Raw genomic sequence first — 16612 nt, 5'->3', positions numbered from 1 at the left:
GCTGATTATCTTATGGTTTTTGTGAAAATGTTTATAAAAATGAAAATTTTTATCATGGTTTTTGGGATGCTATATTTTTCGGATGAGAAAATCAACACCAAGAGTATTTACAAACAGAAGATTTTAGATATTAAAGAAAGAAGGCGGCTGGATTTAATTAAAAAAAAAAGTTGTTGGCTTACGAATGGAGATGATAATAAGAAATTCTTCCAGAATACTATGAAGATGAAAAACATAAGATCCAATATACATGTTTTAATGATAAATGTGGTTTGGATCACTGAGGAAAATGTGATTAAACAGGAAGTTTGGAGCTTTTAGTTCTAAATTCCATGAGACTAGAAGGAGCACGTCTGCATTTTTGAATCCTAATTTTAAAAAGCTTTCTGAGTTAGATACACAACTCTTGGATTGGATTTTTCATTAGTATGGTTTACCGGCTAAACCCTTCTCCATGGTTGCTGAGTTTTATCGAATTTGCGGCGAATTGGGGAAATTATCTGGAAAAAGAAAGAAAGATGATTTTAGCTATCCTTTACGATTTTCTGTGGTGCGTTTAGAAGGCAAGGAATGATAAGATCTTCAACAGGATAAACACTTCAACTTCTAGATTGGCGGATAATATATTTTCTTTAGTTTTTCTTTGGGTTAAACATAGAGTGAATTTTGGGAGGTGGACCAGATGGATTGGTGCATTTGGCCCCTTCATAATTTTGTAATTTTCCCTTTGTATTGTATACTCTTGTTTTTTTTCTTGCCTTTTTCTCTTAGGCAGTTTTTATTTAATTCCCTCTGTTCCAAAAAAAAAAGGTTATAACCACATGTCAAAGGTGCATTATATATTTGATCCCGTTGCATGTTTTCAAGTTAAATATAGATGAAACTCAATTGAAATTATTGCTCTAAAAGATGTAGGCATCAAACAATCAATAATTTCATCATTATATGTGAGCATAATTTGCTAAAAGGATATGATTTCAGGGAAACCAATGGAAACTAAATTCAAATTAGATCGATATAGGATTTTATACATATAAAGAAAGTTGGAAATCTTTATCATAAATTTCATGAAAAATATGAAAATATAAAGTTACGAAGATCTAACTACTGGGAAAGTAAATTAAAAGTGACCTGATATGAGGTTGGTATATGACTTGGATACCTCACATGATCATAATCGGATAGTATATCATTTTTTCAACAAGAACATATGAACATAAGTTTATTAATAATATCTATTTCTTGGGAAACTTGGTGGAGAAGGGTTGGGAACAAAGACAAACAATAAACAGTGACCATGTATATTTTCTTTTAAATTTCGACACCAACATCCAAAAAGTAAGTAAAAATCACTAATTAAAACAATAATTACATCCAAAATGTAAATAGCAAGGTTACATTTCATAAACAACAAAGACTTCATAATTTTCTTTTACCATATATATCATATTTCTAATGTTTTAATGATATATTTTTTTTTAATAAAAACACCATCAATCCAATTTATTAAAAAGATATTCTAGATAAATGCACCAACAATATATATATTGATAGTAAAGCGCATTCCCTACATCTTGTCTTCAAAAACCATTTTCCATTTAAAAGAGAGCTCGTTTTCAAAGGGAGTTTGGTTGAGAACGGGTTTGTGTAGTGTTGTTATTCTATTTTATCAGCTTTGTTGTTATGTTATCTCTATTTTATTTACGAAGCATAACATGTTTGTTATCATAACAAACAAAGAGATTGTTGGTACATGTGATGTGCAGTTTATCACAATATGGTTTTCTATGTTAACAAATATTAAAACTCATATTGTATTATTTACCAACGTTTTATTTAATTTGAAGGTTTATTTTCATATAATGGAGGTTCAAAATGAGGATCCGAACGAGCGTCGAAAATGTAAAACAAACACCATATTCTTGTTGGCGACCATAATAGTAGTAATAATGCTTATTGCTATATGTAGAATGCCAGCAGCAGTTGATAAACCAACCGGCAAGTATAAACCGGGAATGAAAACTTCATTCAACGTCTTTTTGGTCTTCGCCTTTATCGCACTGCTTACATCCATAGGAATCATGGTGGCTGAGTTTATTGCGAATATAAATAGGATGATGAAGCTTCAAACAATCATAGATAAAATCATCGTGGTGCCCGTCTTGTCCATGATAGCAGCTGGTGTAGCCGCTGTAGTGACCATTTATCGTTAGGTATATATTGGTTATGTTAGTTTATAACCTGTGAGAATCGCGGTTATAAATTAATTAAATTTTCATAGTAAAAACTTAGAATTATGAATTAATTATTTCAAATAAATTATTAATTAAGAGATATTTTTTTGTTATATAAAATTATAATCGTTGATTTAAATAAATGTATGAAATTATATCACCTTATAATATATATTTATTTTATCTTATTTTTTATTCTAGTGTTATTAATTTAATGTAGTTAAAATGTGAATTTAAAATTTGAAATTTAAAATAAAGAATCAAATATTAATTTAATGTAATTAAAGTAAGAAATTTAAAATTTAAAATGGAGATTGAATAGGTTGACATGTAGCATGATAGGTGTCATCTAATATTAATAAAGATTTCTAATAGGGAAAATAACTTAGGAGGGTAACTAAACCTCTTATCCATGTTCACATATTAGCAACTTCTTTTTTGTACATAATAAAGCAACTAACTTATTTTAACTGTTTAAATTACACTAATATTACCGGCTAATATATGTTTTAACCGGTAACTCAAAGGGAAAATGACTTAGGAGGGTAACTACCTCTTATCCGTGTTTACATATTGGCAACTTCTTATTTTTTGTACATAATAAAGCAACTAACTTGTTTTAACTGTATAACATCCCAAAAATCATGATCAAAAATTTCTTTTTTAATTTAATACTAAAACCATAATTGTCAAACCATTAATTTAATACTTCGGTATCAGGCCCCGCCTGGCATCGAGCCTCGCTCGGTATACAAATATGTCTCTCTTAGGCCCCGCCTGTCTCCGGGCCCCGTCCACTAAACACATACAATCATATAACATGCTAACATATAAAGAAACATACTCTATTGTATCCATGTCCTATACATACTCTGCTAATAATGAGATACGGAACATCGTTCATACTCAACTAGTGATGAGATATGGGAGCTCGCCCACACTCACCTCTTTACCAGGCACATACAAGTATCATACAGACAACAAGTATAATCTAACATGAAAACATTCCTCAGCAACCCGCCCGACATCAAACCTTGGTCTGGAATAACATACTAGCATACAATGCCTAGGGCTAACCCCCGAGTCGTCCTACTCATAGACTACATGGGCTGGTATTGTGGCCTTAGACCCATTCATATAGTGAGGAGACTCACCTTGCACTGCTGAAGCCCTGGCTGGAACTAGCTGAGTATAGACGAAGTTCCGTATCTCATTATTAACAGAGTATCTTTCTTAGGACAAAGATACAGTAGAGTGTGTTTCTTTATGTGTTAGCATGTTAGATGATTGTATGTGTTTAGCGGGCGGGGCCTAAGAGAGACAGATTTGTATACCGAGCGGGGCTCGATGCCAGGCGGGGCCTGATGTCGGGCGAGGCCCGATGCCGGAGTATTAAATTAATGGTTTGACAATTATGGTTTTAGTATTAAATTAAAAAAGAAATTTTTGATCATGATTTTTGGGATGTTACACAGTTAAAACAAGTTAGTTTCTATCTTATGTACAAAAAATAAAAAGTTGCCAATACGTGAACACGGATAATAGGTAGTTACCATCCGTAGTCATTTTCCCTTTGAGTTACCGGTTAAAACATGTATTAGCCGGTAATATTGATATAATTTAAACAATTAAAACAATTTAGTTGTTTTATTATGCTCAAAAAAAAAAATTATCAATATGTGAACACGGATAAAAGATAGTTACCATCCTAAGTCATTATCTCTTTCTAATATTGTAATACTTGTCAATAGGAGAATAAACTTATTTATTTATTAGAATAGAGAAGATATACAATAAAAGCATAAAGTAATAATTTTATTATTAAATCGGGTGTTTAATGTTTGGTATTATGTTTAATTGTCTACAATAAACATGTCTACAATTAATCGACAAAAACAATCAATTTGATATCAACCGAAATAAAGTTAATTATTGAAATGGTTTGAGTTACTTATGTGTATTCATTATATTTTTATTATATCTACAATCATAGTGATTACATTTTTAAAGGAAATTTATAAACGACTATTTTTATTTTATATATATATATATATATATATATATATATATATATATATATATATATATATATATATATATATATATATATTCCGAAGTCAAGGTATTCATTCCATAGTTTTTTGTCCAAAACAATAATATTTCCTTTGTGAAGTTCCATTCCGAGTAAGATTATCTGAAACACGAAACGATTGTCAGCTTCATACTTTGATGTGACAATACGAAGTCATGGACACTAATTCTTGACACACGTTCCGGACCAATATTCCAGACTACAAAAAATCGTTTTTCATCCACTATGTAACGCCCACACTTTTCGTTAAACAAATCATCTTCATGTATGTTGACGAATTAATGTAAAGTTTTATTATAAACAAATAAATAAGAAATATTCTTACATGTTGCGTGTTTACAAAAGGGTTATTCGTATATGATATTGTATTTATGTTATATGGATAAATATTATAGTGATATAATATTTGTATAAAAAATACGGTTAAAAACGTAACGAAAATCTATAAATATCAATTAAAAATAAAAATGTATTTATGATAAAAGATATAAACGAAAGTCGTAGTATTCGTCAATACAAAACCGTCGATATAAAGAACATCCAAATTTGACTTCATATAAGAAAATTATGATTTTTCAAAGTTTCGCGTTCGAGACGATACAACGATATGTGTCATAAAAATCAAATTAAAGATTGGTTGTTCCTGGACAAAACAAACTAAACAATAGTTATAGTACTCTTCAACACGAGATCGGCAACATAAAAAACGTTGAAAACGGAGTTCGTATGAAGAAATTAAGAATTTCAGCGTTATTTACAGTCTAAACCTTCTCAGACCGTAAAACGAAAAATAAAATGTGAATTATCTGACGAAGTCTAAATGAAAGTTGTATTACTCGTCGATACGAAGTTAGGGATATAAAAACCATAGAAAACGGATTCCATATGCGAAAGTTATAATTTTTAGAAAATTTAGAAATCCGGACGTCCTAGATCACGCCACTTGGCGCATTGGACGGCCGACACATGGCACAATCTAAGGCAACCCTTCCTCCCCAAGCCTATAAGCGAATGCTGACACGTAGCAAGGTGCGGCACGCCTCCATGAATTTCCTATATATTCCCTCGTTTTCATATTCAATTTTATACCAAACTCTCGAGGCCCAACTTAAGGACTTTTAGGTGTTAGTAGCGAAGCTCTGGAGTGTTAGAGATCCCAAAGAAATAGAGCTTTCGGTTTTGAAGAAAAAGTGTATCTCTATATACCAAACAGATCCTACCTCCAATACGATCTTACCTGGTCGTTCATTATCAACTATAAGTTAGTATTATTTTGGGATTATTGATAAATTTAAGAAACTATTATTTTAGTCACGAAGAATATAAATGATAAATGAAATGTAGTAATATTTATATTTAGTTCTTCTAAAAGAAAAGAGCTTAAGCGTTAGGAGAAGCGCAAACTTAACTAAAAGTCTTTTTACCTTTAACCAAGTGAGTGTGTAGTTACTTTCAAAAGCATAATCTTAAATAAAAGTATTTATTACATTAAATTTTAAATAGTATGAAATATATGTATTTTCTACTATTTATATATTTTGTTTTATGATAGTTTTTCCATAATCACGAACTGTATTGGAAGATGTCCTCCTGATACTCTCGTGGGCGAGACAATAGCTTTCTTGTTGGTGGTGGGAGGAAACAAACTAATGCTTGGAAACTAAAGACAATGGTATTATTTGGTCTCAATTTTTACCCTCAGTTAGTTAGAGATCAGATAATATTCAATCTTCACAAAGTAGTTTTTGAAATACTTGACGAATTAAATTCTATAGGCATGGAAGAAATCAAGAAAGACGATATAAATGTCATTGGTGGGGCTATTTCTTCTGCAAGATTATAGTTTCTCAAGATTCTTTAATCAATCTCTTTATGTTTCTCTGTACGTAGTTCATATAATTGGATCTGCCTTGTTTGATTTGAAAAATTATTCTGATGGTTATTTCTTAATAGACGGTGTTAAGTTTACTGTATCAATATTCAAGTAATTAACTCTGAGGTTGCATTAGATGAATCTTGTGGTGGTGCTTCCAGTTATCATAAGGATGATTCTTCACTTAGTGGTGATTCTACCTCAAAGAAAATGTCAATTTCAGCTCATGAACCAAATTCAAATCCTCCATTAGAAGAGGAATCTCCATCGTCTCCTATCAAAAATCCATCTTTTAGTATGAAGTTGAAGAACTTCAAGCCAATCCCAAATTTAGGTCAGAGGTCAGATAATGTTTCAACATAACCAAAATTTGTATCTACCTTCGATTCTAACTCAAAGAATTCATATCATATATATCCAAATCCAATCCCCTCAAAAAGTCACAAAGGAATGGAATCACATGATGGAATTGTTGAGAAAGGAAAGCAAGTTGGGCATAAAGATGGAAAACAAAAGGATAATGACCATTCTTGTATAACACGATTTGATATCTGTCCAAAGAAGGTTAAAACTAGGGTTGTAAAGATAAAACCATCACTACTTTCAACAAACAGAGTCGTGGGCACGATAGCTGCTACACCAGAGGTGTATCCTTCCCGGTCCTCTCGTACTAGAGAAAAGTCCTCTCAATGCTCTAACGCCCATATCGGACATGTACCGAACTGTCTCACGACATTCTGAAAAAAAAATCTAAACGCAAAGCAGATTGGCCAAAAATCAATATGTTGAGGTTTGGAATGGTACTCATGAAAGGTTATATTTCTTCTGATGATCAGGTACATTTTGCATTCTGGATTATGAAAAGATATTTTCAAGTTTCAATTATCATACCCTTTGACTTTTTTTGACTTTATCTCCCAGGTGAAAATAGTAAAAACTTGTAGGGAGTTAGGTATAAGAGAAGGAGGTTTTTACCAACCTGGGTATAATGATGGAGGAAAACTAAATTTAAAAACGATGTGTCTTGGTAGGAATTGGGATTCTTAGAGTAGTGGATACATTGGTACATGACCAATTGATAATTCAAAACCTCCAAAATTTTCTGATTTTTTTTCATAATACGGTGAAAAGAGCATTACAAGATTCAAATGCCTATATTAAAAAAAATAGCATTCCTTTCATGTTACTTGATATTTGCATTGTTAATTTTTACACAAAAATCGGAAAGCTTGGTCTTCGTCAGGTTAGAATTATTTTTTTCTTGGTATCTTCTTATATTTATGAGGAAATCGCATCATTTAAATCATGTTTTATTTTTTCAGGACAAAGATGAAAGTGGAGAGTTTGGATAAAGGTTTACTTGTTGTGTCATTTTCAGTAGATGAAACTATCAAGTTTTTATATGGAAATGATAGGGATGTTGAGAAAGCAAAAAATGTTGATTTGGAATCGGTATATGTTTTGATATTTAGAGGGGGTTCAAGACATGTATTGCATGGCGTGCCTTGTATTTTATCTGATACTGCTCCCAAGTCGCTCTTAAAGCAACAAATCTGCTCCCAAGTCGACTAAATCTTACTTGGAGACAATATTAAAGTTGTAATTTGTTACAAAGTTTTTGATGAATATGTTTATGAATGAATGGATTTTGGATTGTTTAGAGGTTACTGTTTGTTAATTTGTTAAATTTACCCGACTTTACAGTATTGTTTTCGGTTTTTTAATACAAAATAACTGGTCACACTTTATAGAGAACAAAATACTTTGATCATTTCTTGACCATTACGAGTTAGATGAAGAACGGTGATGGTGAAATTTCAAGTAATAACAGATAAAGAGAGACATATGTATGTTGCTAGACAAATTGACAATGGCAATGGTGGAGCTATTTATCAGATGTTATTATACTCTTGATAGAGTACACACTATGCTTAAAGTATTTCTTTCTCCTCTATCATTTCACGTATAATACCTCTCTCTTCTCCTTTTCTCTAGATAAAATCACCACCATCGAGGCCCTTACCACTGTTGGACATCACATCACCTCACCACCACTGTGAATCATACCCTATTCTTTCCCTCCTCTCTAACCCTATTCGCAACCATCCATACATAGACCTCACGCATGTATGTTCATTTTATCGGTGACTTTGTCGCGGATGAGAATCATCATCGCAACGTAATATTGTGTCTTTTTGTCTTTCACAAATTGTTTATTTGGATTGGAAATATTTTAGGTTTTTTTTCAAATTATATTTACCTTCAATTGATCCCGGTAATGTAGGAGATTGCCAATGAGATTATTCACCAAGAACATAAGCATGGGTTAAGCACTTAAAACTGACATCCATACAAGATTGTTCTTCCTCTTTACATCAATATATGTCTTTTTTCTATTTCTAAAACCCTTAATTTTGTTCCATTTGTTTTGATTGTGAAAATAGATGAAACTATATTGGAATTTGTTCATCTGGACATGTTTAATTCATGTTTAATTGAGCATACTCATAGAGATACGGTCAATTTAAATGCTTTTCTTTTGTGTGCACATTGGTTTAGAGACATATATTGTAACATCGATCTTTTACACATTAAAATATTATAGTTTTTAAAACAATTTCTATCATGGGGTCTGATTTATAAAATATGGTCCCATATTTTTTTTTTCATTTCATTTATAAATACATTTGTAAAAATATTCCTTTAGGTATTACAATTGATACAATAAACCAGAGTAAAGCAACAAGGTTGCTTATGTCAGGGAATCTATGCTCGGTTTTATCCATTGGATCTCTACTATTTTTCCTAACTCAGCTCTTTAAGTTGTATCTCACAACATGTAATACATGGAATTTAAACACATTCATAAGACAATCATTGTCTCGTGAGCTACATGGGTTTAGACACATACACATTATCAAAATCGTATGATAAAAATCTAATTTGACATGCATTTATAAACATAATGCAAATCATGATATGCATGTACTCACTTAATTTAAGACTTATCGAGACATCCCGAGTCTGAGCTGTAACGACCGTAGATCCGGGCTAGTCAATTTAGAGATAATAGGGGTCAAAAATGACTTTTTGACAAAATATTATTTAGAATAAATAATTTGAACCAAGTTGTAGTATATGTCACAAGGTGTCCGTACATATAAAGAACACCGAAATCCGAGTTATAACGAAGAAGTTATGACTCGTCGAAGTTTCGCGACGGAATCGGCACGGCACCGTGAAGCGTAAAAAGTGAATTTACGATAGAGCGATATTTAGCCTTAGTAATCTAAACAAAAGTCGTAAAATATGTTAAACCGATAAAATCCATAAAAAGAACGCCCAAATCTGACTTCGTATGAAGAAGTTATGATTTTTCTAAAATTCGGCTTTGCAGTGTACAGCCCGAAACTCGAATTTTAGTTCGAGTGGTTTTTGGCTTATGCGACCTAAATGAGAGTTGAAGATCTCATTAATAGGAACTCAACGGTAAAAATACAGACGAAAACGAAGTCCATATGAAGGAGTTACGAATTCTTCGCGGTCATTTAACAATCTAAACGCCTCGTACTGTTAAATTTAAGATCAGTCTAGAATTAGCCAACGGAGTCAAAATGAAAGTTGTAGATATTATTTTTACGTACGCGTGGATATAAAAAACGTCAAAAACGGAGGTCGTATGTGAAAGTTACGGATTTTAGAAGTCGGAAGTGCGTTGTGCGAAAATGAGTGATGTGGCACAATCTTGGCCATTGCTTTCTCCCCAAGTCTTGCCACTAGATGGTGACATGTGGCACCAAGTTCAGCCATTTTCACCCTATAAATACCACCTCCCCCACCCTCATTTTCTTCACACCTTTCCCATTCTTTCTTCTCTTTACTCTATCTCTCTAGAACCTCTCTCTAGCCCCGAAATCCCCCGAAAAGCCTAGGGAACCTCCCTAGCACGAGGCGGAAGCCCCGGAGTGCTCAACGGCTCCGAGAAGAAGAGCTTTTCGGCTCGGAAACGCTTCTCCAAGCAAATCTTGGTTTTCTATGAAGCCCGCTGTTTCGTCGAAGGAAATTATTTTAAAGTAAACGAAGTGTTGTCTGAGTACCGAGTCACCACCTTCTCAGGTGAGTGCATGGTCCCTTTCATCTTACACATAGATATGAAGTATTTATTATATAATTTACGTGTTGTGAGTGCATAGTTCCCTTTCATCTTACACATAGATATGAAGTATTTTAATATAAATTACGTGTTGTGTGTGCATATTGTCTGAATACTTGCTGTCTATGCTGGGTGAAAGATTTTTATACATGTTTTAAATGATTTAAATTGTATATGTATTTTATATCTACAAAATGTGTTGGGTAAAACATGGGTAGATGAAATAGTTGTTTTGTGATAACACGATGGGAGACATCAGTGTTGTCAGTGATCCAGTCATCTAGTGGAGTATAGATGACGACTATGGACGATACTAGACGGTCCAGTGGAACGATAGCAGGTTCATAACATGTATGTATTTTTGAACTAGGTGCTCATTAGGTATTTTTTTGAACTGAGTGTGTTCACTACGTATCTTTGAACTGAGTGTGTTCACTAGGTATTTTGAATTAAGTGTGTTCACTAGTTACTTTTGAACTAAGTGTTTACCAGATGTTTCGGACTACGTGTTCACCAGATATATTCTATAAGCCTTGGTAATGATGGACTTCGTGTTGATTCCTTAGGAATAAATAAACGAGGAATAGCTGATTCTTAGGGTAGATCCTTAAGACTAAAGAAGATAATGGGGATGGGTAATTAGGTTGATTGTTTGATTGTTTAAACATAATAATTATATTATTGTGGGTTGAAAACCCTATGTACTCACCAGGTTTCCCAACTTGACCCACTCAGTTTATTTATATCACAGGTGTTGATACGAAGTCACTTTACACTGAGAGATTTAAAGAGATGTAGATCACTAGTGTAAATAAATGTAAGTTCTGTTTATGCTTATGTTCCTGTATTGACGATGACATCCCAAACGTTTTAAAATGAATAAAGTACGTTTCTTCGGAAATGTTTTAATAATGTATTTATCATGTTTTTCTGGGAACAAATTCCGCAACATGTTTATTAAAAGAAGAACTCTTATTTTTATAAAGCATAAACAAAATCGGTCTTTTCTGCCCGTGAAAATGGGGATGTCACATGAGCTATCTACTAAATCTGATGTCCATAAGGACTGCCCCAAATTGGGCTTAGCCGCATAAGCAACCTTTTTCTAATAAAATATTCATAATGACCACCCAAATTGGCATCGCATAAGAGACTCTTTTCTATTAAAATGTCCATAAGGATTCCCCTAAATTGGGCTCAATCGCATAAGCGACAACATATGCTGACCTTTTTGGTGGACATATCATCAAGCAGGCCCCGTGATTGGTTCCCATGTGAACCCCTAGGCAACATTTCACATTTCAAAAGTCGGAAACATTTCCAAGACTATCCAACTTGATCATATGATTCATGGTTACTACTTTTCCTTAACTGACTCAATCATGCCTAAATAATTAGTAATATGCCATGTACCCCAGATGGGAAAATCCACATGTATTCACCTGGCTAGTTAGTAAAGACTAACTTCTGATTTGGCTTCTAGCCTTGTGCTATCTCTTTTGGGTTATTTATTAAGTTGTCACATTTATTATGTACGTATTTAGTCTTTATTAGCGGATTGGGTCTCTCCATCTATCATTATGGTAATAGGGTTAGACTATTTATAGTATGTGCATGTATCATTTTAGGGTTATCAATTGTATTGCCCTACTTAGCTTTTACAAAAAAGTTCACATTGAACTCTTCTAAAGCTTTGATAATATTAAGCATCCGCTACATTTTTTATCATTGTTTTTGTTTATTGATACTTTACTGTTTGGAGTCTATCGATCTTTATATTATTATTCCTACAATTGGTATCAAAGCGGGAGATTGTGTAACTCATATGCAACTCTTCTATCGAGTTTTATGAGGGTTTTCCGTTTTTGTTAGATCTGTTCTTGTCGTCATCATCGTTTTCATTGACTGTTGACTTCGGACTGAGTCCTTATTTTACCATAAACTCGGTCATTGTTTTACACATCTGATTCCATACAGGTTTTTGTGAATTATCATCATGCAACACGAAGATCCACACCCTCTTTCTTTCAACCTTTCTAGCAATATCGGATCTACCACCAGGATCCATATTCTCTTCCATAGGGCTACGAGGTATGGGCTCTGCTCTTTGAAGACTACGTTCTAGGTCTTGAAGAACATGGAGCCACCATATGGCAAGCTATGGCACCAGAAACATATTCTCATACGTCGACAAGAAAGACTATCAAGATCTTGGCTGAGTACAATGCACTTCTTGTGGATCACATAAATATTGCCTAGGATGAGAAAGACAAGTTGCTGAGTAACATCAAGGCATTAAGAATAATAAGGTTTGCTCTACCTAAAGACACTTTTCGTCTGGTGAGTGCTTTTGAGACGGCGAAGGAAATCGAGAGAGAGAGAGAGAGAGAGAGAGAGAGAGAGAGAGAGAGAGAGAGAGAGAGAGAGAGAGAGAGAGAGAGAGAGAGAGAGTTTCAAACTTCCCTAGACCCTTCCATTTCTACAGCAGCTGGTTGTCCCTCGGAGTCGGTCAGCAACACACTCATCTTCTACGTTGATTTCATCTTCTCAGTTCATCTTCTTCGCTGATCATCTCGATTCATCTTCTTCTGTTCATCTGCTCCTCGTCGCTGCATCTTCTCAGTTCATCTGCGTCTTCCTTGATATATTTGCATCTTCTCAGCTCATCTTCTTTGCTGATATGATCTGCTCATGTGATTCATGTTCTTCGCTCAGGTAGTAATTCCTTTGTTTCCGTCTCATGTGTTCAATATCATTTTGAATGTGAAATTTTTTAAAATTGCTGGCGAATATGTTAGTTAACATTGTTTCTCTATCCTATCTTCTTCTCTGATCTGATCTGCTTCATCAATCATCATTGCCGATGAGTGTAAGAACATTGTTTCTCTGTCTCATCTTCTAAGCTGATTTCATCTGCTTCATCTTGCTGGTGATATGTAGTATATTCTGGAAATTACTATTTGCTTTAACCTGTTCATTATTGAATTTTTATAATTTGAAAATTTTAAAATTTGAAATTATTAAAATGACACAACATAGGCGGCCCTTTTCATCTCAATGTCAATCTAACTAGTGGCATGGTATTCTGTCTTCTCGGTCAACATGACACAACATATTCGAGTCATTACACAAAACCCGCTAACTTCTTTATTGTTGTAATTAGTGGTGTACATTGGGACCGGGTTTGTCAGCCCAACTCGTAATGGGCCTGAAACTTGCCAAAACCAGGCCCTACCAAACCCAATTGGTTTAGTCTGTTTTTGACAATTTTTTGTTTTGTTGTGTGGAAACAAGAGTGCTCCCATTTGGTTTCAATGCACCTAAAAAACGTTATCTTGTTCCAATGAATTCTTGGAAAATCACAAGTCGGTTTTCATTTTTTATGATCTTATCTTTCATATTAGTTTCTTTTCTTAATTGATGTATTAACTTTTCTATATTTCATATTCCATTATTGTATCATACTATAATCGGTATTTCGATAAACATAGCATCAAATCAAACTGATACCAGGGTTCTCAATTTCTACAAAACTATGCTGCAACTTTCGGTTATGATACAAATTCTTGGTTTAATTTTGGTCTCTATAATTACTATTTCTTGTACATATCTATGAATCTAACACTCTTTGCCTTCAAAATCTAACCATTTTCATCTTCATCTTCATCATCAGAAGACAAATACGATGTTCCCATCCACGATCTAAACCCTTGATTTATTCGTCTCTCAACATCCGGTGTCATTTCCACATCACCAAATTCCAACATTTCTATTCCAATAATCTGGTTATGCCCATCAATGTCACCATCATCAAGAATCATGGCAGCTTTCCTTCTTAACAAGGAGGCAGTGGCCCCATATAGAGTAACTAGGCCCCACCATTGAACCTCATAACACCAAAACAATGGTAATGAACAAATGCTCTCACTTGTAAGGAGAACTAAACCAAAAAATATTGCTACAAAACCAAACATTATTGCAAACATTGAATTCAAAATGTATAGACATCGCACACCTCCTGTAAAAACACAAAAATTAATATAAACTTCTTCTGTGTACTTAACGTGTACAAATATACATGGTTGTTTCTTTTGACTTAATGAGTAAGCCAAAAAAAAAACATGGCTTAATGTATTAAGACACTAACTTTTTACCTATTTTTGCCACTCACATTAACATTATTGAATATGATGAAATTTGTTTTTAGAATGTAAGGGTAAAATGGTCATTTTGACTCCCTAAGAAGTTTTATTTGATTTAGAGAAGAAAAAGACCTACCTCCGTTTGGAGCACAGTAGTTATTCTCGACCACTTTTAAAAATCCATGTCTTGTTGGAGCAGTATAAGCTACAGACATCCCTGTAGATCAGTTATTCTTTTCTGATTACACAAAATTCTGAATTTCTGTGCTTTTTGTAGAGAAATTAATAACGTAAGCATTGAATAAAAGATGATTTGCTGAAACATATGACACTAATTCAGTATTAAAACACTGATTCTTCGAAGACTATACAGATAAGCAAAATTTTGAAGATGAAGATTTTAAGCAGATGAGAAACCTAAGAAAGGATCAAGAAATATATGGCTCAATCGCATTCTCCTAAAATTAGTATAATATCATCTAAAACTCAACACAATCATTCTTCTATCCAATAGTAGTCGTTTGAATCTCGATAAAATCTTCTAAAATTTTGAGTTACTCACCAGCAACAAGGTAAACAGCAGACGTCGAGAAAAGGATAGCCGAAGGAACAAACGCAATCCTCCAGTAATAATAAACAAGCTGTTGATCCGTAAAATTGAAATCTCTATCCTCATGGTCGTTATTTGTTGTCGATTCAATACGATGATGTTTGCAGAAAGGGCGGTGTTGAAGATCACTAGGGAACACCATTTTGAAGCTGATTGCAGATGAAATGACAATACAGAAGATCAAGAATACCAAAATGGAGATGAAGATCGGCCGTCGTAGCTTAATCCATGCTTTGTCTTCGTCACGGAGGTTCTGGTACTCGTGTTTCGGCATGAATGCTTGTCGTAGAGCATCTCCTATGATCGCCATATCTTGAGATTCATATAATGTATAAACCCTAGGCCCTAGCAATTGGGGGTTGTAAATGTAAAGTAAACTCGATCGATTCGTTAATGGAAGTTAGTTACGTTGGTTCGCAGGAAAAACCAATATAGAAAAGTTTGCGCCATTTCAAAGAGCATGCATTGCGCCATTTATTTAGATGATAACTCCTTAGCTTATTTTATTTTCTGTGGAAATAATTAAATTAAAATCAACTTATTTATGTTATCTCAATCACAATATTAGTAAGTTGATTTTTAAGAATTTCTATTCAAACATTTAAATTTAGCTCAATAAACCCTTTTTTTTCCTATCCGAATTTGTTTATAACCCAAGGTTTCCTGTTAGCTTTTAAAGATATTTTATTTATATGGTTTTGACTTGTGATATTTGAAATTTATAATTATAATATAGTCCAAATCCCAATAAAAAGAGGTAATTACAAAACTAGACAAAATCATTAATTAAATATTTATTTATTTTTAGTCAAAAATTAGAATTTATAAAAAAATAACCACTAAAAACGTAAATGATTAAATGTGATACGATCAACGGCTAGTTGACTACTCTTTGGGATCAGTGTAGTGTACTGTCTGGTGGACTATCTATTCTCAGGTCTGTCGCAGCGGCGGACGCAGAAGATTTGAAAAGGGGGGAGAGGGTATCACTCGTATAAGAAGGTGGTGCACTTAATTGGATTTTTTTTTTACACTACGGGGCATAATCGGAGCAATGATCCAGGAACCCAAATGCTCTACATAGGTCTGCCACTAGCCTATCGACCCATAATATATAAAGTTCAAATTTTCAGTTTTGATATTTTGTTTGTGTTTCAAGATTGAAATTCTCTTTCAATGGAGCTTCAAATAACAACAGGTGATACTCCGAATTTTGAACTTTTTTTCTTGTTTGATATTTGAATTAGTAGATATGTTTTTTTAAATAAAATAAAATAAAATCGTAGGTTCTTAAGAAACCTACGGTGTACAAGCTTTCAATGGACAAAACGTGCATTAAATACTTGTATACCGTAGGTATCTTAAGAACCAATTGTTTTCGTAATATTTTTACTTTTTATTTTATTTTTTGTTTGTAGTTTGTATAAAACCAGTAATTGAGCCTGTGCTTTGCGTTGGGTTTTTATGTTTTTTTGTTACGTATTAAGAGTGACAATTAATTAAACCAA

General features: G+C 33.4%; 2 protein-coding genes across 2 annotated transcripts; one reads left to right on the top strand and one right to left on the bottom strand.

Annotated features, from left to right (window-relative positions):
• Positions 1–6649: 6649 nt before the first annotated feature.
• Positions 6650–7771, top strand: LOC145005026 (DNA N(6)-methyladenine demethylase ALKBH1C-like). Its single transcript, XM_078964075.1, has 4 exons — positions 6650–6866; positions 6965–7035; positions 7121–7182; positions 7522–7771. The coding sequence occupies exons 1-4, from the start codon at positions 6650–6652 to the stop codon at positions 7769–7771; spliced, it is 600 nt and encodes a 199-aa protein (XP_078820201.1).
• A 6096-nt stretch (positions 7772–13867) lies between these two features.
• On the bottom strand, positions 13868–15529 carry LOC144997373 (uncharacterized). Its single transcript, XM_078957271.1, has 3 exons — positions 15057–15529; positions 14631–14711; positions 13868–14370 (listed from the first exon to the last, which is right to left on the bottom strand). The coding sequence occupies exons 1-3, from the start codon at positions 15412–15414 to the stop codon at positions 13994–13996; spliced, it is 816 nt and encodes a 271-aa protein (XP_078813397.1). The 5' UTR covers positions 15415–15529; the 3' UTR covers positions 13868–13993.
• Between the last annotated feature and the right edge of the window lie 1083 nt (positions 15530–16612).

Source organism: Lactuca saligna, chromosome 1 (assembly GCF_052625555.1).
Source record: "Lactuca saligna cultivar CGN05327 chromosome 1, ASM5262555v1, whole genome shotgun sequence".
In the NCBI taxonomy this organism is placed as follows: Eukaryota; Viridiplantae; Streptophyta; class Magnoliopsida; order Asterales; family Asteraceae; genus Lactuca; species Lactuca saligna.
The sequence above is the reverse complement of the archived record's forward strand: the minus strand, read 5'-3'. Positions and strand labels throughout refer to the sequence as shown.

Bases quoted from the DNA above. Each gene is read 5' to 3' on its own strand.
- LOC144997373 (XM_078957271.1), bottom strand. From the start codon at position 15,414: ATGGCGATCATAGGAGATGCTCTACGACAAGCATTCATGCCGAAACAC. The intron at 14,712-15,056 runs GTGAGTAACTCA...ACTGATCTACAG, and splicing joins TGCTGTTTACCTTGTTGCTG to GGATGTCTGTAGCTTATACT. The intron at 14,371-14,630 runs GTAGGTCTTTTT...GTGTTTTTACAG, and splicing joins CTACTGTGCTCCAAACGGAG to GAGGTGTGCGATGTCTATAC.
- LOC145005026 (XM_078964075.1), top strand. From the start codon at position 6,650: ATGGAATCACATGATGGAATTGTTGAGAAAGGAAAGCAAGTTGGGCAT. The intron at 6,867-6,964 runs GTACTAGAGAAA...AACGCAAAGCAG, and splicing joins GTATCCTTCCCGGTCCTCTC to ATTGGCCAAAAATCAATATG. The intron at 7,183-7,521 runs GTATAATGATGG...TTATTTTTTCAG, and splicing joins GGAGGTTTTTACCAACCTGG to GACAAAGATGAAAGTGGAGA.